The sequence below is a fragment of the Haliaeetus albicilla genome, chromosome 3, assembly GCF_947461875.1.
Source record: "Haliaeetus albicilla chromosome 3, bHalAlb1.1, whole genome shotgun sequence".
NCBI classification, from domain to species: Eukaryota; Metazoa; Chordata; class Aves; order Accipitriformes; family Accipitridae; genus Haliaeetus; species Haliaeetus albicilla.
Window position 1 is genome coordinate 35,615,242 of NC_091485.1, and position 25,629 is coordinate 35,640,870.

Sequence of the window (25,629 nt, forward strand, 5' to 3'; positions counted from 1 at the left end):
CAGAAAGTCATGCACACACAAAGGACACAGCACAGCTGAAGCAGCCTGACATGCATTACTGGGAAAAAAAAAAATCTGGTGCACATAGAAACATAAATACTCAACAAAAAGACAAGATATAGGAAACACCATCACAGATCAGTATTTTCAGAGAGTTTATTTATAGAATTGTTATTTCAATTTGGCACACAACTGGAAAATGCTAATACAATTTGGTGGGACAACAGGAAAAATGCCAGAGTGTTGCTGGTCCTTTGGGGAGAAAGAAGAAATGTGAATTACAAATAAGGATCCATCAGGGTTGAAAACAATATTATCTGAAAGTGAGCTGTAGCAGCAGACGACCATAAAAAAAACCCTGAAAGACTTAGAACCTTGAGACACCGGGGTGATGTTTCCAAGTTCTCTAGTAACGTAGACTGAAGCCGCCAGAGGTGAGTTTAACACAACCCAGATTGTTTGCTCTGTTGGCAGAAGCCGACCTCTTCAGAACTTAGCTGAATTTACTGTTCGTGTTTTATCTGGCTTGCTTCTGCTCACATTGAATTCAGTGGGAATGCCGCTACTGACTTCAGCAAAATAAGGTCTTTCACAGAGGGCCAATGGAGCCTCTTTCATAAGCGACAAAGCTCTGCACCCAGAGGGACAGAAATGCCATAATGGTTGTAACATTACACTGAAAAGCTGTTTCCTTCTCCTTTTTAAGGCAGTTTAACTTCTCCTTATTCCACTTGTATCTTTTCTGTATGGCCAGTACCACCAATCACATGAAGCTCTCTTCAAGATGCCTTTATTTTGTTGGCCATCTATCTCACTTTTGGCAGGATCACCACCTTAGACCTTGGTCCCAAACGTTAACAGCCTGAGGATAAACTGGATAGTTTGCTGCTGTGGCTTTCTTGTTCTGGGAGTATTTGCACCTCTGATCTCTCATTTTTCTTGTCCATATGGACTAAGAAAGGAGCAAGAATCAGAAAGGAACAGAAAAATGAGGAACAGCAAAGAGGGAAAAGTGGCTGCTAATTGCTGGCTCCAGGGGGAGCTTTGGAAGGAAGTTGGATGAGCACTTCTGAACCGCTCTCAGAAGAGCTGAAAGAGCTGGCGTGGCATCTGGAAACCACGAAGTATAAGGCTTCAGCAGTTTCTCGATACAACCCATGAGTGGCACAACCTGCTTGTAAGGTGGGAAGACATTCGCAGCAGGTTCTAGCACTTCATTATAAGAGCTGCCATACAGAAGATGTGGTTCAAAAGTCAAGCAATTGACTCAGTTACCAGAGTCTTGTCTCAGCAAGTTACATTACAGTGAAGGGGATATAGCGCAGTTTTATCATTGAGGAGAGCAGGTCAGAAGATAGACTACGAATGATACTTTGGTAAAGTCAAATCTGCAACTGTTTGTGTGAAAGGGCCTAGGTCTCTACAACAAAGCACTGAAAAAAGGCTCAGTGTGAATGGCCTGACAGGAAGGCATCCATCCAGGCTCTCCTTGGTTAGAGGCAGTCTCCCCCACCCGCATCATGCCTGGGCTTAAAATCACGCAGGCATTTACCTGTGGTCCATTAAATCTTGACTGTATGGTTATCTAACCTCTGAAGGACAAGAGAAATGAAACTATCAATGTAATTTAAATCAAGAAATGGAAATAAGTGTTCTCCGATACAATTTCTCCAGCACAATCATCTGCTTCTTTCCTCTCCACTTCTCTAGTTTACTTTAGAAAAGAGATCCACAAAGGTGTTGGGCATAACTGGGGAGACAGTAGCCTACAAAAGCAGTTTTGCCATCAGAGAAACTGCAGCTGGAACAACATCTACGAGACAACGAAGCAGCCAGCCTCAGCTGGCATAACAGACAAGGCCCAGCACAACACTCAGTCATTTCTCATTGCACTGCTCTGGGGGATGTGGACTCGTTTTACACTATTACACCACGAGTGTACAGTATTGCACTGCTGTTGTTCAACTCCAACAGATAAGAGGATGCCGCAAAGATGTTGGGGTACGTTTGTTTATAAACAAAAAAGCAGAGATAAACTCCAGTCCTGACTCCCCTCCATGCCCCTGATCTCCAACCACTGGCCATTTAAAAAAAAAAAAAAAAATCTCTTCTCACACCTAAAGCCACTTAGAATATCTGTCCACTCTAATGAGCATGAAGTAAAAGCAAATATATGAAACAATATCACTAGATGACTTTGCAGATTCACCTAGATGGTTAACTCACCATCTGAGTAAGCCATCTCTGCTAAATATTTTCATTATTACTACGTGCTCTGTAAATCAGAACAAACAGCTCTTTTATAAAACTCCATCTATAAAAGTCTGGCAAACAGGTTAAACTCAAAAACAGTTAAGTACAATATTCAACCCTTTTATTTCTGTGTCCTTTTATTTCTAAAACATTCATTCAAGGAATGGAAGTTAGGACTCTTGGTACTGTATGAGGTATCATCTATGCTACCATCCACTCTTTTTAGCAGAATGAAAAGAGAAAATACATACGGCTTTAGAATAATTTCACTTGCAATTACCTTAATCATAATAGCCACTCAAAAAAATCCATCACTGGAAAACCAATGCTAAAATAATACATTCTCTTACTTCCCTTGTTTGGAGCTAGAATGATACCATGATTTTTTTTTAATTAAAATTTTTAGAAAAGACATACTTTGTAGGACCCACCTACAACATGCAATTGTTTTAAGTAGCATCCCTAAAACCAGTATGACAGTTTAATGTGGAAAAGGCTACAATGTAAAGAACAATGTTCTAGCCCAGTAGTGAAACATAGACATGGGTACAGTATGATTTCCTACCACTCTAGGCATAAGCTTAAGTCACATCCACACAGCTGAGACCAAACAAGTATTTAAACCAGAACAGCGAAATGTTTTTTCTAAGTGCAGTGTAAACACAGTCAAAGAAATAGGATATACTGAGTGTTAACACTATACAAACAAATATCAAAGTGCACTGGCACATGTGCACTAAGCAAGCACTTTTGAATACTTGCTGGTCTGCATAAGAGTTCCGTTTATTGTAAAATGACATCAGAAACTGCTATTTACCAGGTGTTTACCTATTCTCATATCAAAGAAGTTCCTCTTTAAACTAGACTGGGAGACTCCAAGCACCACCATGGGCCTCAGCTGTGGGAAAGCTGCATGAGCTCAGGCTCATGCCTGACAAGTACCAGAAGTAATTAACTGGGCACCTCACTCTCACCTTTTCTTCATTTTCACAAGAAGTGAGCTTTGGCCAATAAGGGTCCACTGCGAATGGTACTGAACACTGTAATCCATTACAACAAAGCAATTTAGGATATAAATGGCTCTAAACAAGCATGTCTTCCTAAAGGCAGACTAGGTATTTTAGCCAGCATACGGGAAGAAGGAAAGGAGGGCTGAAGCTCTTCTTTGTACCTTATCTTCCTAAGGAAAAATAATTTAGGCAACTACTTCTGTTTACTGCTCTATATCTTCAACTAAGATGCAGGTAAGCCCTTGTGCAATATGTAACATCTTATTTTTCATTTCTCATACAGAAGCTAAGTCTGATCACAGCTTATGCAAGGAAGTGATAGAATCGTACCCAAAATAAAAGCAGTCACATTTTCACAAGCTAAGTTTACACGATTTCAACCTGAATCTAAACTCACAACCTGCCACAGACTGTCTTAATTGCCTATTTAAATATTGTGTATTCAACCTCTGTGACACAATTAGGTTTTTATACTAGGCTAACTATGGCTATTTCTCATATTTAAATTTTAATCCGTGTCCTTTAACTAATAAACAGAGGAGCTGCTTTTTTTATTAGGCCTTAAGTAATTTAAATCAGCCTGAAGGAAAAAAAGCTGCAGTCTTCTTGTAAAATATTACTAAAGCCTTGATAAATATCTGGATTTTTACTCTTCACTGAGGTTTGGAAGCTCCAGAAGTTTTTCAAAATAGATCAGACCCTTTTTAAAGAGGGCATATTCACTTATTAGTCATAGCATATAGTAGTTTATTAAATTTAAAAATTGGAAGTTAAGTTGCTTTGTGTATTATCTACATGTGTAAAAGCTATTTTCAAACAGCAGCAATAGCGTCAATTTTGGAAAAACAGCTCTCTTGGAAAACTACCCGTACCAAAAGGCTAGTAAGACTAAGCTTCAGTCTACTTTGCCAGTAAGGTTACAAAATAAAAGTCTGTATCTGTAGTTATGCAACATGTGAGGACGTCTTTCGGAAATGTGAACATTAGCTAGAAGTTAAAAGAGGTATCTAGACATGCTCTGCTACTTAGGTAAGGAGAAAAACCCCTTTTTAATCAGAACAGCAGTATGATGAAAGAAGTTAAATTGAAAGTAATTAAGAATTTAGTTTAAACAGCCTAAGCTTATACTAAATAAACTTTGAACAGAAAACATCTGTATTAACTAAGAACTTTAGCTTTCTTGAGGAGAGATGGGAAACTTATCTACTGATAATTCAAACAGGTACATTTTAACCTTCTAAAACCCTTCAGAGGGATGCAGAGAACAATACAGATGGTTACAATTTTGCAGATAGAGTTCCACATATTTTAGAGATGCAACAAATTGTCATTTGATATCAAAGGGCCCATGTTCTGTTCTGCGTATGCTGGATTGACAAAGAATGTTTTTCAGCGAAGTTTTGCAGGCCCTGCTGTACTTCAAGTGCCACATGTTCTTCAAACTTGCTTAAACAGATTCAAGTTTAAATGGTTTCTATGTAAATTTCCACAAACCAGTAACTGCAAGCTGTTAGGGATGGCTCAAGAGCTTTCTGCAGAAAAGAGTGCACCTTAATCTAAAAAGACAGAAAGTAGTTTCTGGGGTTGTAGAAAAATTGCTGGTTTATGTGTCATGTTGCAAATGGAAACAACCAATCAACTTACTATATCTGTTAAACTCATTCCATATGACTCTATCCAATGGAAAAAAAAAACCCAAACAAAAAAACAGGTACTGAAGGAAGAGGCTGTTTCTATAGGCACAAATACGAAATGATGAGCAAGGCCTACATCAGAGAAAAATCTAGCATGCATCTTCAACACTGTACGCAGAAACCAAGGACAAGAAGTACCTGTTAAAAACTATACAAGGAAACACTGCCTTCTTTTAAAAAGGTATATGGAAATAATTACACTGATTAATAAACCACTGATATTCACAACCCATCTGAACTAAACTGGTTTACATCTTCAGGAAAAAAGTCAAAACAGTATAGAACATTTCTTTTTTTTTCCTCTTAAAAAGCAGAAGGAATGCCACACTGTCAAAGATAAATTGCTGCTGCATATAAATTTGTGTCAACCTTCTTGTGCTTTCTGTTCAGGGGATACAGAACACAGGGTCATGTTTCCTGCTAAACTGTTTACAGAGTTATCAGATGCCTATACAAATCAACCTTTTTTCCTACCTAATTCATTATGGAGTTGCTACAGCTACAGTAACAAGATGTAAAAGGTTCCAAGAAATTCCTGTGAGAACTACTTCGGTTATTTTATGAATAAATTTGGATTTTTCTTTAGTTCACCTACGTTCACCAATATATACTGTATATGCACCTTGAGTATAAGAACTGCATAAAAACAGTCTGGAAAAAAAAAAACAATGTGGAAACTGAGGTGTGAGGCAGTCAGTCCCCTTTCTACTTCTGATTATTATTATTTTATTCTTTTTTAAATACCACCACTGAAGAAACCCAATGCACTATATAGTCCCCAAACCCACACCAAACTGCTCTGCTTTGCTGTGCATCTTTCCCAGCAGGTTTTCACACCTGCTTCTTCAGACAGAGCATTCGGAGGCTACAAAAGCACAACTTGTACTTCTCCATCAGTCAAGTTTATTTGTGTGATGTTTTTTCTAGATCTGGAAGTTTTTCAATTAGTGCTTTATGGTTCATGTTGATACTGGCTATAAGTCCTCCCTCATTGCCATCTGAGCCAGTGTAACTAATTTCTTCACCAGTTAGGGTAGTCATATGGCCACCCAATGCTCTCAACACTGCATTTCCAGCACATATGTCCCACTTCTTAATGTAGGTGACATGGATATACACGTCAGCTTCTTCTTGATTCTTTTCAGCAACGTCAAGGAGGGCCAACACTTTATAACCTAGAAGAAACAGGCAGAAGTTAAAAAAAAAAAATTAAACCAAGTTTTCCTGTTCCTCATAAAGGATAAATCTAATAGTAAGTGTTAAGATGCACATAAAAGATTTAGGAAAGTGATGTCATTAATTACATCATGCCATCCAGTATAATGGCAGAAGCATCAATAAACTTTGTCTGCCTTCTAACCTGTAGAGAAAATTTGAAAAAGGAACACACCCCCACACACCCCCCAACAAGATTTTTCCACTGCACCCCATTTAAAACCCTGGGTATTTGAGACACATTATTTTTAGACAGCCTTTACCAATATGCTATAGACTTATCTAGAGACACATTAAAAGAACAAGACCAGAAACTCAAATACAGTTTTGCTCTTAATGTTCACTCACTTATTTCTCAATCTCTGTATTATGCTGAAGTCAACCTTTTTCTTCCTGGATTTTTATTACAATAGAAGGAAGATGCATATACCACTCAGCCCAGGGCATTCCTCTTTATCATACATTATGCAGTACAAAGTCATTGCTCAAAATAGTATTCTTTCTTTTATGGAATTTTTTCAATTTTTCAAGTGTTCAACCAAAATCCTTGTTTCATTAAACTGTTCCTTTCTTTATCTTCGTACACAGAGTCAAGCCCTGGAGAAGATCTGCTATAATCAGTTACACTTTCACTTCCTTTATCATAAGAAAACTCATTTAGATTCATTGTCAGGAACCTATGCAACATCTTCTTGACTAAACAATTCATAACGGAGCTCTAGCTTCCCATATTAAAGACATAGAATGATACATTTCTGTAAAATTCAAATTTTGCATGGCTTTTCTAAGACTTTGAAACAGCAATGGCTTCACACTAGTGTCTCATATATTTCCATTCTGTCAGCAACACACACAAGGATATTGTGTAAGCTTACAAAAGCTAAGCTAAAACGTCTTTGGACTGAACATGAGACACATAAAAATGGCCTTCAGTGACACTAGTTTTCTCTTTTGACATAAATGCAAGACATAGTACCAAGCTTTAATGGCTTTTTCTCAAAAAAAAAAAAAAAAAATTGTTTAATGAAACATACTACTAGCTAACTAAGAACCAACAGATTCTCTTCCATGATTCCGTATGTGGTCACAAACCCCTTTTTCCTCCACAGAGGCACCAGTGCCTTCAATGAATGCACATCAGTGGGTTCAATGAAAAGACCACAAGAACATTGCTGGCCCAGGCTTAGGTTCACTAACATAGTAACTTGTGAATAGCTTGAAGCCTGAACTAAGTTTGCATGTAGGTTTCTATATACAGGAAAAAACTGTGTCCCATTGTCAAGTGCTTGCTTTTAGGGATGCGAAGGACAAAAGGTGGGGAAAAAGAAGAGGTGCCACAGTTATATCCTTTTGTCTAATAACAGCTATCCCCTTAAATCATTTGGAAGCAATAAAATGGATAGGATGCTTAAGGAACCAAACCTGCTCCACCAGCGGGGATTATCACAGTCTTATTTCCAAATGTCTGCCGTGCAACCTGCTCAACTTTTCCTGCATGGGAGCGGGATACAATAATCCTTGGAGTTTTCTCATTGTAGGAGGCACGAGCTTTTATGTTTGACCCACCATCCACCATTGCCCAGGCTACAAGAAAAACATAAATTCTGCTAAGATTTACAAAGACAATCTCTGTTAACTGTAAAGATAAAAGGATACTTATCTGAGAAAATGGAATTGATGCTTCTGGTTTAATTTCTCTCCCTATTGTAAAAGAGGGTTAGGGCTGACAAAAGGAAGGGGTGCATGCCCACATGTGCACACAAGTGGAAGAGAAAGAGAAACAGCACCCACACAAACACACACTTTTGTGCTTATGGCATTATCCCATACCTAACTATTCTTGTGTGATACTTCCAAAAAACAGAGTAAGAGGGAAAAATCCCAAGTAGGAATATTTGGAACTTACAATTGGAAAGCCACCAAAGTTAAAAGGATGGCTCTGAGTCAGAAATAGATCCAGTATTTCCTCAAACAAACTTTTTATAAGGACAAAAAGCCCCACTATCCTTCAAAGCAGGTAGCAAGGAAGGAAATAGCTCAGCAGGATAGTAATACTAAGGAAAACATTTGATGGTGTGTTTCAGAGGACTGGATTTAGAATACACAACCTCCCACTTGTTTCATCATGAAGTTCAAAGCCAAGCTTGGTAGGTGGCATCCCCTAACCATTAATTTGACATTTACTTAGCAGACTAACCAGCAATTTCATCTCAGTAGAGGGCCAGATTGTATGGCAACAGACTGAATTATGTGTAATAACAATGCCGACTGCCCTTTACTGCTTTGTGTTTGTGTGGTAGTATTAGGAACAATCCTACTTGCAACATACTGTTATTTCCAGCTTAGGAAATGAATACTGTTCACATAGAATGACAGACTTCATTGCACCTCATCTGATATCATGTCTGAGCATTTCACACTTTACTATCACTAAAGGAGATAAATTTTCAAAATTACAGTCCTAAAAAAACAGTTCTTCAGGTAGATGTTGATAGTTAGAAAAATGTTCCAATAACCCCAAGATTCTCAAAGCATATTGGAATATAGCACACACTTAAATGACTGGAAATTAAGTTCATATTTAAAGACAGTAAAATATTTAGCACAAAATATTGAGCATTCAGTGGGCAAAAAAAGAGAACAAATAGGAAATACATTTATTCAGAATTAGTTTCTGTGCCAGAGCTACTGCATAACTTCACAACTCTAGAGGTCAGTATTGCCTAAGGGAAAATGAGAACAGAAATTCTTGTTTCAAATATATGGTAAGACAATGTATTGGGTTTGTGTGGCAAGGTTTTAGTAGCGGGGGAGGCTACAGGGGTGGCTTCTGTGAGGAGCTGCTAGAAGCTTCCCCTATGTCCGACAGAGCCAATGCCAGCCGGCTCCATGATGGACCCACCGCTGGCCAAGGCCGAGCCCATCAGCGATGGGATAACACATTTAAGAAGGAGGGGAAAAAGTTGCTGTGCAAGAGAAACTGCAGCCAGAGAGAAGAGTGAGAACATGTGAGAGGAACAACCCTGCAGACCCCAAAGTCAGTGAAGAAGGAGGGGGAGAAGATGCTCCAGGTGCCGGAGCAGAGATTCCCCTGCAGCCCATAGGGAAGACCGTGGTGAGGCAGGCTGTCCCCCTGCAGCCCAGGGAGGTCCACGGGGGAGCAGATATCCACCTGCAGCCCATGGAGGACCCCACACCGGAACAGGTGGGTGCCCCAAGGAGGCTGTGACCCCATGGGAAGCCCACGCTGGAGCAGGCTCCTGGCAGGACCTATGGAGAGAGGAGCCCACACTGGAGCAGGTTTTCTGGCAGGACTTGTGACCACGTGGAGGAGCCCACACTGGAGCAGGTTTTCTGGCAGGACTTGTGACCACGTGGAGGACCCACACTGGAGCAGTCCGTGCCTGAAGGACGGCACCCCGTGGAAGGGACCCATGCTGGAGCAGTTCGTGAAGAACTGCAGCCCATGGGAAGGACCTACGCTGGAGAAGTTTTGGAGGACTGTCTCCCGTGTGAGGGACCCCACGCTGGAGCAGGGGAAGAGTGTGAGGAGTTCTGTCCCTCAGGAGGAAAGAGCGGCAGAGACAACGTGTGATGAACTGACCACAACACCCACTCCCCATCCTCCTGTGCTGCTGGGGGGTAGGCAGAGAATTCAGGAGTGAAGCTGGGCCTGGGAAGAAGGGAGGGGTGGGGGGAATGTGTTTTGAAATTTGGTTTTATTTCTCATTACCCTACTCTGGTTGATTGGCAATAAATTAAGTTAATTATTTTCCCCAAGTTGAGCCTGTTTTGCCTGTGATGGTAACTGAGTGATCTCTCCCTGTCCTTATCTTGACCCACGAGCCCTTTGTTATATTTTCTCTCCCCTGTCCAGCTGAGGAGGGGGAGTGATAAAGTGGCTTTGGTGGGCACCTGGCACCCAGCCAGGGTCAACCCGCAACAGACATGAATGCTAAAACTACTTTGAAGCTTTCAGAAGTGCATACACATTGCCAAGCTTGCAGCTACGCTCACCGATACGTTATTAATACTAAAGAATTAATTAGTTCATGGTTGTGGCATTAAAATCATGTCAGATAGTCAATGAGGCTATGCTAGAAAGTCTTGCTTGTTACACACAAACAGTTGCCATTAAGATCTTTAATCAATCTTTATTATTCACACTGAATAAACAGCAGCTTCTGGGTATAATATCACGGACCAAAGTTCTTCTGCTGAATGAGCAAAGTGCTCTTCTGCTAAAGACTAATAGCACATGTAAGACTGGCCAGTATGTGTAGGTTTCACTTTGCTTTGCTATAAGCGCTCCAACTGAAGGGATCTTAATTCTTAAACACATTTTCAGTTAGTTTTAAATGCATCGTTTCCCGTTGTGGTTTTACAGCACAGAACACATCTGCAGCTCTAATTCTGAGGTCTGCAGCAGCGCTCTTTTGCCCCAGGTACTATTTTCTCATTTATACCTACAGATGTTCTCTTAAACATCAAATTTTAATTAACAGTATGACTGAAGATGCTGGAAATATGTGAAGGCATAAAGATACCTGTATATGCTGAGAACGGCTTGTGTATCACTCCTATTACTGGTTTACCATTTACAGCCACGCAAACCATTGTTGTGACATACTGTCGAAGATCCTCTGTGGGCAAAATGAGAAAGTGAGCAAGTTTACAGCCAGATGCCAAGAACACAAAAAGAAAGCAGATCTGACATTATAGAAAAGTTGTTCTTTGAAGACTAGTCTATATTCTGCCTCTTACAATTATGTAACTTTGTTGTATCTTCAAAAAACCTTGGCAGTTTTCAAACAACTTTAAAGACTTCAGTTTTCCAGCAATTTTTCCTGTTCAGTAGATGTAACCTATCCTACCAGGTCTAATGTTAACAGCCGTGTCTTATGCAGCATGTATTGTCATGGAAATCTGTGCCCCTATACTCTCCCTTCTCTGCCTCACCTCCTGTCCTCTATTGGTTCAAAGCTGATAATTCAAATACCGAAGAACATTCACCAGAAAAGGTGACTGTATCAATGGAATACTCACAAAAAAATCCCCATTTTTCTGTTTGTTCTTCAGTACTTATCAGCAAGAATTTTAGTTGGATTGCCTTGAACTGCTTATGTGACATCTTAAAACACTTGAAAAAGGGGAAGATTGAATTATGAATGCTTTTTTGAAAAACTATAACAATTTTTATCAGATTAAATAGAATGTTTACTTAGTATTCCCTTTAAGTAAACAAACAAAATATTCTGAGATATTTAGTGTTGCCACAGTAATAACTTCAATAAAGAAATGTGTAAATCCAGCAAAATCCATAAATTACAGTTACCATTTATTTTAGCAATTGCTTACTTCCAAGGAACACCACAGTAATTTCACAGTTGGAATATATGAAAGTAAACGCTGTGGTCTAACAACTATAGAGATTTCATGATGCAATTTGTTCAATTAAATCACACTAGTTTTGACATAACACACTTTAACAAGAGATGTCATTTTAAATACTTACTATTTTTTCTCCAGTATAAAAGGCAGACATCAGAATTACACACATGATTTGTCAACAAGAATCAGCTACCTGTGTATTCTTGTGTAGCATCTAATGGATCGATCCAGACAGTAACACTTTCTGCTGGAACCTCTTTAGGCTGTATTTTTTGTTTTATGTCTTCAGGAATACTGCGATCCCAAGAGACTGTCTCCTGATCAGCTGTATCAACACGCTCTTCAGAGTTTATCTATGATGAGACAACAAAAGTAGCTTCATTAACTTATCAGATACAGTAACTGTGGTACTCAGAGAAATTACAGATTTGCTCAGATCTTCTCTTTCTCCCTTCACCTCCAGCTAAAAATGCACAAACTACTCATTTTTCAGCAACTCACAAGCTATTACCATCAAGCAACAAGCAATGGAAAACCACAATCCAGAATTTTACTACGAACCACACCACAGCTGGACACTTTCTTTGGCTGCAACTCTTCCTACTGAACATTCTCACAGTATGAATCACAGCTTTTTTTTAAATCAAAAGTTAAATGCAGTTGCTTCAAAGACTACAAGCCAAACATCTGACTTTGCAGAGTCACGTGGTATACAGATACAGCAGGGGTCTAATATTCCATTTATACACATCAGTAGATGCAGATTGAAATATACAGATATTTTATCAACAAATATTTTGCAGACTATAGTATGACTTGGGGGAGTAGGAACCCTAGTATATATTCCTGCTTCCGGCATTGAGTTACAACTAGCAATTTAAGCAGCTCAACTGGATGTAACCATTACACATTGCGAGATGAATGTTATTTTATAAACAAGCTAATAATATTCCTTACCTGTCTTTAGGGTAAGTTGGGCTAAGGACCTAAGAAGGCCCATGAAGAACATTTATAAGCAGAAATCAAAGGTCACATTTAAGCCTACTGTCATTGGCTGCCTAGCTTAATGAATTTTATTCTGGACCAGAGGGCATTTTAGTATGCCAAATAGAGTTTGGTCCAGTAGCAGAGCACACAGTCCCAGTCTGTTGAATGGAAGAACGTTCTGCAAAACCCAATACAATGTCATTGTGACTGCAATAGCAAGGTATTTCTGGATCACAAGAGATGCAGTTAGCACAAAACACTGTATGTAATGATCTCTCATGTTACAAAACACGACATAACCTGTCAGGAAGAACTGCTGGGGAAATATGGATCAATCTGTCTTAACCCATCCATACCAGCTTACTACCACTGTAAACGTGGTTTTTAGGAGAGCTGTAATCCAACTGGACATAAGTAGTGCTAACAGAAATTCAGACAAATTCATCCCATTTACTTTTAGCACCTTAGTTACAGTAGGAGACTAGTATTTCTATGCTCCTTCTACTGCCAATAAAAACAAAATCATTGCTATGCCTTTCTAGCTTCAGCCTGTGTGAATGCTTCAGAAACATAGCACTCCACTAATTACTTAGTAGGATGATGATGCTTATGGCTTAGATGTGTAGGTTATATGTCTGAAGTTGAGTTAACAAATCTGGACTTTTGGGACATTTAAGAATACTAGGAAAACCAGCTTTTTTACTCTTGCTAACTTTAAAGGTGGTTTCCTCTAATATAATTCTAAATGGATGCCAAACTGACTAGCTCTTGTGTCCCGTCAAGGCAAAATAGTAGGCACGCATGGGGTACAATGTGTCTACAACCTAGAACCACTGATTTCCCTTTACTTGCTACAGGTAGTGTCAAGACTGCTAGCTCAGATTCAGCTGACTGCTAGACCAGATAAATCCCCTCTAACTAAACCAACTTGTTATTACAGATGTTGTAGGTAGGTGACTTTGAAAGACAATGAAAATAAAGAAACAATCTGACTACATTTGAATGTTACAGTCTTTGTATCAGCAGGATTTTTACATAATTCACATCATGACAAGAAAAGACATCACACACCTCAACTGTAACACACTATTAGCAAAGGGTTAAGGGCCATCTCTCCAAGAGAATTCAAAAAAAGAAAGCAAGCAGAACTGCAGCAACTCCAGCCATACATCATAGCTGTCTTCTCATGTAAAACCAGTATTTGAAGCATTGTGTGCCAAACACAGAGTCCTTGAAGTTGCCATGACAGTTACAAATTAAACATCTGTCACTGTACAAGAAACCTGACAATTGTGTTTTCCCCTAGGGAAAACAGTCCTGCAAAGTCAGGATGACCAGTCCCACAGACTTGGCAGCCTCAACACAGCCCCTGGGCAGTTTAAGTTCCACTACAGCCTATTACTGTAAAAAAAACCAAACCAACCAAACAAACCCAAAAACCAAAAACATTTCCTCCACAGAAGAAAGAGGCCTCCAAAAGTTAAAGGGTTGGAACCCAAAAGGAAGAATATCTTGTTAAACCTGTTGTTACAGTACACTAATATTAAAAGACTGAAACTATCTGAAAGGTATTGTTTTCAGAGAAAGACCTCCTAGTAGTTCAACTTTTGCAGAGGTGGCCATGACGCTGCAGTATTTATAATGCTTCTGAGGAGTCTCTCTCAACAGCCACAATTAGTCTGCCAGTGAAAAAAAAGGGGGGCGGGGGGGAATAGCGATCAGGTTGCAAAGCCATCTGGAGAAAATAAAAATAAAATAAAATAAAAAAAATCAACTGGGTCACTAGTTTTCCATTCATACCACCATTTACTCTGTAGCCTTGGCTGAATACTCCACAAGTTACAGTCCAAGTAGAAATTCATAGTTATTCCACCACACGCAGTTATTAGATTATTTATTGTTAGGAAGCTAAAGCTACATTATGTGTTTTGCCAGACATAGCTGCCTGAGAGAGGATCACCAACCCTTAATGCTGGGAACTTATCTCGCCCCCCGCACTTTATTTTTTTTTAATGCATGAGAATATAACCTGGAAAACATACCTTTGTGTTAATACAATGTTCCCTTTCTACTTGTCATTCTCATTTGCCGGAAGCCTCCAGAGGCCACGACCTTACATTTCAAGCGTTTCTGAAGCGATATGGATATGTATTTGACTGCATTCCCAAGTCTTCACTCAGAAATTGGGAGCAGCTATGGTAGAAAGACAATCACAACACCAAATGTTTCAGACAACAGAGCTTGTTCCAGCAAGACACTCTGAGTCAAACTGCCACGTTAATGTAAATAATTATAAAGTCTGCATGCTTGCTATCATATACATAACTTTGCCTACTCCTGAGAGTCAGATTTAGATAGCAACCCATCATGCAAGAACTTGAGGCAGCAAGCCAAAGACAGAAATAAATAGTTATTTGGGGTTAGCCAACTAACAGCTGTAAGCTGTAAAAACCTGTCTCGGGAAGCTCTGTAAGCTGCCCACCGACACTGAGTTTAACTACATTTAAGCAATCTTCCCCAGTCCTACTTGGAAGGGAAAGCCCTCCTCACAAAGAGCTGCATCAAACACAGAGATTTAATAAAACACATATAAATAGGTGAATGGACTACTATTGAAAGGTCAACAAAAAAATTATTTCATAAAAAAGGCAGTCTGGCTGCATCTCACCAGCACAGAGCTTCTTCAAAACGAGTCTGAGAGGTGCAGGAATCCCGTAAGGGATGAGGGATGCTGCTCACAGCAGCCAGCAGCAGAGGTCCAACAGCAACATCGGGATCAGCACGTGGTGTGCCTTCCGAAACACCCAGGTGTCCCCAGCCTTCGGAAGCCCCTTGCACCCTCTCCTCTGGCACGTTGGTGATTGGAATACAGATCTGCTCGGAGACACGGGAAGCAACTCAGGAGTGTACTACAAACCCGTGTGGATAAACACAGTACTCGAAACAAACAGCCAACAGTCCTGACCACGTAAAGTCTTCAGGGAACCTCACAGTGGCTCATTGTCCTGTGCTGGGCTACTCCCTACCAGCACTTCGTGATGTCTATGTGGCAGATCATCACCCAACAAAACTGCTTGAATACTAGGTAGCTGTCTGTGGCGAGGTGAACAAACTCAGGCTTTTTCCTGGTTTGAAAGAGTAGGACACAGCTGTAGTTTTGGTTTTGAATTCACCCATTAAAGATAAATTAAACTGAAAACATATATGCTAAAAAAATTAAATAGAAGTTTCTGTTCAAATACATAAATTATTAAAAAAACCCCAAACATCAGTACATGAGAATGCAATGCTTTTCTTAGTGTTTGGTGGGAAGCTAATTTTATTTGAATTTATTACTCCCCCTCCTTCCCCACATCCTTATTCATCCCAATACTCATTTTGTATTTTAACGTGCAAAGAAACCAGTATCTTGAAAAAAGATGAGGTAGAACAGCTCTTTATTCCTGAGGGTCAATATCCTCATCTGATAATTAAGTCCTTTCAAATCCAAATCTCAGTGCTGTTTTATTAAAATAGAAAACAAAACAAGAGCAACACAAATACTATCCCACCTGTATTATAAAGAAGAAATACTAATTAAGCTATCAAGGTAAAAACAGAACAAAAACACCCCACAGTTTAGGTGACAACAAAAGATACTCTTCACTAGTCCAAATATGAATATAAGAATATTCCATGTATTACATTTCAAGAACAGAGACTGGAACAGGTTGCCCAGAGATATTGTAGATGCCCCATCCGTAGGAACATTCAAGGTCACGTCAGATGGGGCTCTGAGAAACCTAATCTAGTTGAAGATGTCCCTGCTCATTGCAGGGGGGTTGGACTAGATGACCTTGAAAGGTCCCTTCCAACCCAAACTATTCCATCATTCTATGATTCAATGAATAAGTCTATTGATTTGAATGGGACCATGAAAATGGAAAGCCTGGAGGCCCAGACAAAATAGCGTGCACAGGGGAACGCTAGTACAACATTAATAGATGTTTGACTTTGTTCTTCTGTTTTATTAGGGCACTAACTCTCCATGACATACACAGCCACTTCACTGGTGGTTATGCAGTGTAAGCATTATGCATACCCAAGATTCAAACTTAACTTTGCCATTTGCATTCACATGACAGGAGATGGAGGAACGGAGCGGAGGGACAGAAGTAAATAAGTAAATGCAAACATTTACAACCAATAAAACAACAATGATCCCTTCTTACTGGCTGACTGTCCTGGTTTCAGCTGGGATAGAGTTAATTGTCTTCCTAGTAGCTGGTACAGTGCTATGTTTTGAGTTCAGTATGAGAAGAATGTTGATAACACACTGATGTTTTCAGTTGTTGCTCAGTAGTGTCTAGACTAAGTCAAGGATTTTTCAGCTTCTGATGCCCAGCCAGCGAGAAATCGGGAGGGACACAAGAAGTGGGGAGGGACACAAGAAGTTGGGAGGGACACAAGAAGTTGGGAGGGACACAAGAAGTTGGGAGGGACACAAGAAGTTGGGAGGGCACACGACCAGGGCAGCTGACCCAAAGTGCCCAACTGGGTATTCCACACCATGGGACGTCACATCCAGTAGAGGAACTGGGGGGAGTGGGGGGATCACCGCTTGGGGAGTAACTGGGCATCGATCGGCAGGCGGTGAGCAATTGCACTGTGCATCACTTGTATATTCCAATCCTTTTATTATTGCTGTTGTCATTTTATTAGTGTTATCATTACCATTATTAGTTTCTTCTTTTCTGTTCTATTAAACCGTTCTTATCTCAACCCACGAGTTTTACTTCTTTTCCCAATTTTCTTCCCCATCCCACTGGGTGGGGGGGAGTGAGTGAGCGGCTGCGTGGTGCTTAGTTGCTGGCTGGGGTTAAACCAGGACACTGACTGAGATATGTCCCCTGTCACTAATGTCCAGAGAAACCAGCACCTTGAAAGGCATACTGACCTACTAGATGACTGCACGGGACTGTACTTGATTTGCTGTTATTTGACTGTGCTTCAGAGATGTCACAACTCAGGGGAGAGCACTTCAACCAGCAGCCTTTGGGCTTTCCCCCGCTTATGGGCCAAGCCTCACACCTCACCCCTCCAACCACTGCTGTCGTGCTTCACCAAAAAGCAACATGCCCTTATGCCCGCTACACTACAAGTCAGACTGTTTTACCTCCATTTGCTCAGCTTCTCTGTTTTTTCCCTCAAATATATCAGAGGTGAAAGCTGTCTCATCTTCTCACAGCATCTGTACATACACAAATTGTGTGAAGGAATCAGATGCCAAAACCTCTGAACGTAAACACCCGCTTGACAAGTCATGATGTATAAATATGCACAACAGGAGAGCACTCTCCGGAAGAGCAAGAAGCAGTCAAACCACTGTATTTCCAATAACCAAGGAAAGTATTTAACTTATCCTGGTTATGAAACAGGGCTCCAGAATCTGCTACAGAAGGAAGGACTTGCATTCACACCAAGACTTAGCTCACCAGCAGCCAGGACCACTCATGATCCCTCCAACTTTTGAATTTTGGGGCAGTGAGCAGCAGTTTTCACTATGAATGAAAGCTGCTTCCTGAAAGCTTATGTTACTTGACACTGAAAAGAACGCAAACTCAGAAATCAAAATATCACTTCCTTTTTTAAGTTTAAAGTGCCTTTAAGCTTTAAACAGTTTGAATAGTAGCCTTGCCAGCATAGTAAAAAATTCTAGTTTTATTCAATACACTGACATTTTTAAAGCCAGCTGCTTCCTTTTGAAAGGGTTCTTTTCCTCCTTAGATTACCTCAACCTATTAGAAAGGAAAAATGAGCTTTTACAGGTGACCTTCATGCCTTTCAAAAAGTTTCCTCTTGCTAGGGTCCAATTTACAAAGAGTTTTAGCAAGGTAGATTCTGTTATGAAAGGATAGAGAGGATCTTGCTGAGTCACATGATCCTCTAAATAAATAGCTTGTTAAAAGGTAATAAAGTTTAATAAAAATATAAAGTATATTTGTATATAAATATGGAAGGTATAAAAATAGACTAATATATAAAATAATAAAAGGTATAAAAAATGCTGGTCTCATGTTGTCATTCATTTGAAGTGAAAACAACAAATACTTCTATAATAATGCCACGAAACAGATAAAGGAGGCACGCATTTTTTTCAAGGCACAGAAGTCCAGGCAGAGAGAAGTTTTCCTCTACCATCAACTACATCTTCATTTATTTTAATAAGAAGTCGTCACTTCATGCAGGAACAAGATTACTGGATGTGCAAAGAAGAATATGGACAAGCCTAAATGTCAAAAAGCTCAATTACTACTTATCAAAACTCATTACGTGGTTTGGTCATTAAGACAGCAGGAAGCAGAGTGAAACAAACAGGTTTTCACAAATGGTAAAGACGTATCAGATGACAACTCTGCTTCTACTGACTTAAGACAAATAGAAGTTAGTGAAAACAACAAAAATGCAACAGGGGGAATCAGCACGGATCACAGAATTCAAAGTTTCCTCCAGTAATCTGTAGAAACAACTAGAATTTAAAGCCAGTAAAAGTAATAAAGCCACTTGCTCATTAGCTCACACGTGTTTCAGTAGATGGCAAAATTCTCTGTTACAGTTATATACAGATGCAAGTCTAGCAAAGAGAAAGGGATGACTAGTTTGTCACGAGAGTTGCAACACTACTTTTCATTTTAAAAAAACATCAAAATAAAGCCAGATTAGAAGTCTATCAATACAATAAATAACACTGAGAAAACTTTTGCTGTTCGTGAGTGGTTACACTACTAAGAAACTCAAACCTCCAGATGCTCAGCTGACAGATGAAACACCCCCAGGATACACACAAGCCAAATGAACTAGTTGTCATTACATCTGAAAAGATCATCACAGACCTCATTACCATAAAGTTACAGGCTTTAATTTCATTTTATGTAGAGAGAGACAGCATAAGTCATCTAGCATCAATTCAAACTCATGTTAAGAGATGCATCTCCAGACAACACCTATTACCAAGATACCCAATTAACATTCACACTTCTTGCTTTACTTAGAAACCTGTTGCCAGCTGCTAAGATCATTTGGGTCAGAAGAATGGTAATTTTGTTAAAAAACCCAAGACCTGAGGATGCCATTCTCACAACGTGAAGAGACAAATAAATTACTGAACTTATTCAGCAAAGCACTGAAATCCTTCTGAAGTTTAAACAGCATTTTGGTTTTTAAACCTACTTCTTTAACATATCTATCTTTCCCACAGAATCGGCATCAGATGCACAGCTTGCCATCTTAGATGAAATTCCAGTTTTCTAAGTATGATAGCTGGCACTGTAGTCAGAAGTCTGTAAACAGCAGGTTTAAACCTCACAAGTAGTTCAGGTAGCTTGATTTTGAAAAAAAAAAAAAAAGGTATGCTTGGAGACATTAATCTTCAAACAGTGGAATTAATTTAGAGGAAAATCTCATTAAAAGTTAAACTGACATGTTCTTAAATTTCCATTTCAAACACTGACACCCAATTCCAGCATTATCATGCAGAAACTTGAAATGAGGTATTTATCATCCATCTTCACTGGGTAGAACATTCAGATTCAGGGCAGTGGCAAGACTGTGTGCTGGTTTAGGCTGGGATAGAGTTAATTTTCTTCACAGTAGCTAGTATGGGGCTCTGTTTTGGATTTGTGCTGAATACAGTGTTGATAACCAGGGATGTTTTCGTCCCTGCTGAGCAGTGCTGACACAGCGTCAAGGGCTTTTCTGCTTCTCAGCCCACCCCACCAGCGAGGAGGCTGGGGGGGCACAAGGGGTTGGGAGGGGACACAGCTGGGACAGCTGACCCCAACAGACCCAAGGGGTATTCCAGACCATATGACATCATGCTCAGCATGTAAAGGTGGCGGAAAGAGGAGGAAGGGGGGGACATTCGGAGTGATGGCGTTTGTCTTCCCAAGTCACCGTTAGGCGTGACGGAGCCCTGCTTTCCTGGAGATGGCTGAACACCTGCCTGCCCATGGGAAGTGGTGAATGAATTCCTTGTTTTGCTTTGCTTGTGTGTGCAGCTTTTGCTTTACTTAAACTGTCTTTATCTCAACCCACGAGTTTTCTCACTTTTCTGATTCTCTCCCCCATTTTACCGGGGGCTGAGTGAGCAAGTGCCTGTGTGGTCCATAGTTGCTGGCTGAGGTTAAACCACGACAGACTGATAAAAAGATGCTTGAAGAGAGACTAGGATTTACACTAGAAAACAAGACATATAGCTGGTGCAACTATAGAACATAAATCAATGCACTGGTCAAAATTAAGCCCAAAGAGCTGAAAATGAGAGTATAGGGCAGAATTCATTCTGGCAAATAAGACTGAATTCTGCATCCTGTGAAAATAACGCTAGTATAGTGTAGAAGCGAAATAGCAGAATTGTGTGGGTCACTAAGATTGGCTTTTTGATAGTCAGAGGACATAGGAAATGTGGCCAAAGTGCTTGTTTAAGGAACATGTCTTCCTCTGTCAATCACTCCCACCTTTGTGAACAAGTAGGGCTGCTCCTTCAGATGTGCTGACACAGGCTGTTGGTAGGGCCATAATGTGAAGTGAACCAGGGTATTCCTAAATAACTTTTATTTTACATTTTTACCTTGGATACATTCAGGTATCAAGTTCCTGACACTGACCCCTGGACAAGCAGAGTTAGAAAAATGGAAGACTCTGATGCATGGCTCTAAGAAGCTCTTTTATGAGGTAATGCTGCTGAAACCCCTGTATAATGAGATCATCTCTTCAAACTGAGAAGCTCTTTTGGGCAGAACATACCAGTGTTTCTGTCCAGTCTCTTAACTGGATTTGGAAACACTGCCTCCCCAGTCCCCTCTCCCCCCAGCAGCAGGGCTGGCTTGAGCATCTCCTTAATCCCCTCACCTGATTCCCATCTCAGTCTTTATCACACCGCCACTGTGCACAAGGAATAAATGGGGCCGCATGGAGAACCAACCAGAAAAGCAGCGAAGTAACCCAGAAAAGATAAATAAGATAAAAAAAATGAAAAGGAGCAGAGGGGATGATTATAGCTGGATCAGAGCTTTAACTCATTCTCAGCATGACAAATAGACAAAGACAACACATTGGTAGTGCAGGAGCAGTAAACACCTCAAGCCTGTAACTGCAGTTGAGGACTTTATCAAGAGAAACCACGGCATATATCTTAGCATTAAATGTATTTTAAAATCAACTGCACAAACATACTTCATAGAAGATGCATGCAAATATTCACTGATGGATGTTGAGTGCAATCAGACAACACTGGGTAATACTTGAGTTAGAAATAACTGACTTGCCCCTTCCTCCCTTATCTTTCTCACATCTATTTCTAAGGGATATAACAACAATACTCAACACCACTCAATTTACTACACAGTGATAAAACAGAATCAATCTCCTCCTCTTCGGTCTTACCTAACCTAGCTGTGAGAAGTCTTGAACTGACGCAAATGCATCTATTTATATCAAATAGAGCAGGTGATGTAAGCAGTGGAGTTCCTCTTCCTCTGTAGAGATAATACCTTTACTTAAAAGAGCAGACAAAGGCAAAACATTTCTATGGGGTTTTTTTTTCCTCTCTTCCACCCCTCAGATTTTGAAAGTGTTTTCTAAATCACAACTGTAAGGATTATAAGACTCTTTCCAGATTTATTTTAGCTTCCACAAGGGAGAAGCCTAACTCTTCCATCTTCTCTTAATAATCACACCTTAAGAGAAGATCTGCTTCAGACAGACTGTTTGCATGCTTTCCCTTATGATGTCCAGCAGCACAATACAGGGAATCCAAGGCTGCTCACTGATTTAACTTTATTTCTGTCAAATTACTTTTCCCCCTGGTTATTTTTAAACATTGGAAAGCCATAGCTATTCTTAGAGGACAATTAATGGATCATTTCCTTTGCGTTATAGCCATATTTTGGCATGCAGGTTTTGTGCTGGTTTGGTTTTTTTCCTGGCTGCAGCATTTGGCACCACTTTAAATGTTGCGGTACCCCTGCTAGGCTCAAGGACTCCATGATGTGAGTAAATCAGCATTTTGCATAAATTTACTCTTCGAATTCTTTCAGTTTCTGTTTGACAGTTTTTGTTCGCTGCATTTTCTCTAGCAAGAAGAGAAGAGGGGTTTTATTTGACTTCAATGTTTGTTATTCTGGGGTGTCACTCTGTACACAGGGATAAGGCTACAGATATAAAGTACGATGCCTCTTACAAGATACAGCTTTATAATGCATCACGTGAAAGGTGTCTCGGGAAATCCTCTATAATCCTCATATTCACACCAAAACTACAGTAGATCTGTTCTATGAAACAGCAGCAGTTTTAGATGTGTTGTGCTGAAGATACACATGAAGGATTTGCAGATTGAGATGAGACCTTGTCTTCACACCTGAAAATTGTATAGTGCCACATGCATATAGTAAAACAAAAGTTTTTATTTTGGTTTGGACAAATGTTTATGAATACATCTTCATAATAGTATAGACTTTAAGAGACACCATGTCTTATCAGTATATACAGCTTAGTGGATATTTTTTAAATGCTGCATGAGATAAGCTGTTATTATGCAGATCATGTACTCAGAATACTAAATATCCCAGAGTTGATCTGTCAGATTGAGTAACTCTAGATCAGCTGAAAGATTTGTCAAACTCTTCCTAGTCATCCTCAGTGCTCAACCTCAGTCAACCTAAGGGGGGGTGGGAGAAGGAGAAAAAGAAAAAAAAGGAAAAAGAAATATGCCTGATTTTTTTCCAGTTCCACAGATGTACACACCCATTTTTGTCTTCATACTGTGTTTGAGAACACATCTGCACTCTAGAAAGTACCAACTATTTTTTAAAGGCTAGCAGCACAAGTTGACCGTGGGGAAAATAAAAAGGAGCAGCGAAGTTCTTTAAAAGCAGACGTTCAAAGTTAACACCCTCTAAGAGGAAGATGCACAAGTCAGACTGTCACTGCTATGCACCCCAGGCACTGGAGTTTATGCATGTGACCACAGACACAGAACAGGCAACACAGTTCCCTGAGCTCTTCAAGCACAAACCGAACCCCAGCCTTCTCTAGAAGCACAGACAACTCTTACATCTGAACTAATGAAGTCCCTCCATCCGTGGAAGGGGAGGAAGCGTACAGATTCCAGGCAGCAATACAGGTAATGCCTCGCTCCGTGAGGACAGTGAATAGCAAAAGAGAACAAGGGACAATACTTTTTCTTCCTTTAATGTAGGGCCTGTGACCGACAATCCAGCAATCTTCAGAACATAACCTTCATAATCTTTCTGTAGAGGATTATTAATCACATATCAAGTTTATTTCAAATACTGAAGAATTTGGTGTTTGCTTTAGATTTCATATTCAATAGCTTCTCTACAAACTTAAAAAAACCCCAAACAAACAAAACAAAAACAAACCCCAAAGAACTACACACAACGCTGACGAACTTCCAAAACAGCCACTGAAAACTCACTGAGTAGTAACTAAACTTAAGCAAAAAATAAACTACGCTACTTTTTTTCTCAACTTGTCGAGGAAAAGCACGCAATCTCCACCTCTGAAATCCAAACTTAGGGTTTTCTATCCGTTTCAAATGACTGTAAAAAGCTAAAGAATTTAACATCAAGACACTGAAGAGAAGTTCCCATTTACTTAAGCGAAAGTGGAAACAAAGCCAACAAAACCCGAAAGGCCTCTAAAGTATAGCTCTGGTTTGGGTGCGACCTGAACTGTTAGACCCAGATCTCAGAAGCGAGTGAGAGCAGGGAGGCGTGTACACCTCTGAAAGAAAAGTAAACACATTTTGCCCACGTAGGCAGTGATCCACAGTGTGACACAGCTGTTAGCTTATCTGCTGTCCCAAAGCCACGAGAGCTAAGAAGTCTGATACTGTAACGCTATGTTCCTAAACCTCAAATCCTCAACCCCTTCTCCCCGTTACCAGCTCTGCCTATAGCTTACGGCGGGAAGGATAATTAAGAAAATAACAGCATTGCTAGTCTCAGCACCATAAACACACGCAGAACTGGCGCTATGAAGTAACCTTTATCCATAAGCAGAGAGCACACGATCCACGACGGTTAGACTCGGCGTTCCCCCCAACACACACCCCTCACGCCCGTATTATTTCAAGCACTGTTTCACCTCGCACGGCTTCGCTTACACAAGATCCAACTCCTTCCCCCGCAACCCAACACCCACGGCAACAACCGTGAGGCGGCACCGCCACAGAATCAGCAAGAGGGGAAGGAAAAAACCGCAAAACTAGGGCAGTATTTCCCGTCGGCCGTTACAAAACGGGGAGGTGATGCGTGTCCCCCCGCAAGCGGCCGAGCCCCCGCGGCGCGGCAGCCCGGCGGTTCGCCTCAGGCCCTCACCCGGCCGGGGAGGAGCAGCCCAGCGCTGGAGCCCTGCACCGGGCGGGAGGCGGGAGGCGGGGGGGGTGCCCGGCCCCGGGCCCGCTGCACAGCCCGCTCCCCGCCTCACGGGAGGGAGCCCGGCACCCACCTGCACGGCGGGGAAGGCGCCCTTCAGCAGGTAGAACATCCTGCGGTTGGAGAGGAGGTCGCCGCTCGTCAGCTGCTCCTCGGCCCCCTCCCGCGTCTTCCCCTTCGCCTTGGCGTTGAGGACGTTGCCCTCGCGGACCCGCTTCACCTCCTCCCCGCCCCTGACGGCGGCCAGGACGGACACGGCCAGCAGCTCCCGCAGGTCCACGGCGCCGGCGAGCGCGGAGCCGCGGGGCGTCTCGGGCCCGCCGGCCGCCGGCTCGCTCAGCATGAAGAAGGCGAAGCGGCCGGCCAGGAAGCCGGAGTAGAGGTGGTAGAGGACGCCCAGCCCCAGCAGGCAGAACACGGCCATGCCGAGCGGCGAGAGGCGGATCCCCATGGGGGCCATGGCCGCGGGGCAGGAGGGCACGGCGGGGCGGGCGGGCAGCGGTACCGGGCGCTCACCACAGCCCCATGGTGCCGCCGGGGCGCTCCGCTCCCTCTGGCTGCTGCTGCGGCGGCGGAGCCGGCCCGGCTCCACGCTCCTCAGCGGGCCGGCGGGGAGGCAGCGCCGTCTGTATCCGGGTCAGG

The 25,629-nt window shown here is 41.3% G+C and overlaps 1 protein-coding gene across 1 annotated transcript; it reads right to left on the reverse strand.

Annotated features, from left to right (window-relative positions):
• Positions 1 to 142: 142 nt before the first annotated feature.
• BPNT2 (3'(2'), 5'-bisphosphate nucleotidase 2) lies at positions 143 to 25,629 on the reverse strand. The gene is made up of 5 exons (XM_069779372.1): positions 25,061 to 25,629; positions 11,757 to 11,916; positions 10,720 to 10,815; positions 7,595 to 7,756; positions 143 to 6,132 (listed from the first exon to the last, which is right to left on the reverse strand). Exons 1-5 carry the CDS (start codon positions 25,445 to 25,447, stop codon positions 5,861 to 5,863), a joined length of 1,077 nt encoding a protein of 358 aa, XP_069635473.1. The 5' UTR covers positions 25,448 to 25,629; the 3' UTR covers positions 143 to 5,860.

Excerpts from the sequence above, each read along its gene's own strand:
- BPNT2 (XM_069779372.1), bottom strand. The coding sequence starts at position 25,447 with ATGGCCCCCATGGGGATCCGCCTCTCGCCGCTCGGCATGGCCGTGTTC. Across the intron at positions 11,917-25,060 it reads GCGCCTTCCCCGCCGTGCAG|ATAAACTCTGAAGAGCGTGT; the intron begins GTGGGTGCCGGG and ends GTCTCATCATAG. Across the intron at positions 10,816-11,756 it reads TGCTACACAAGAATACACAG|AGGATCTTCGACAGTATGTC; the intron begins GTAGCTGATTCT and ends TTTTGCCCACAG.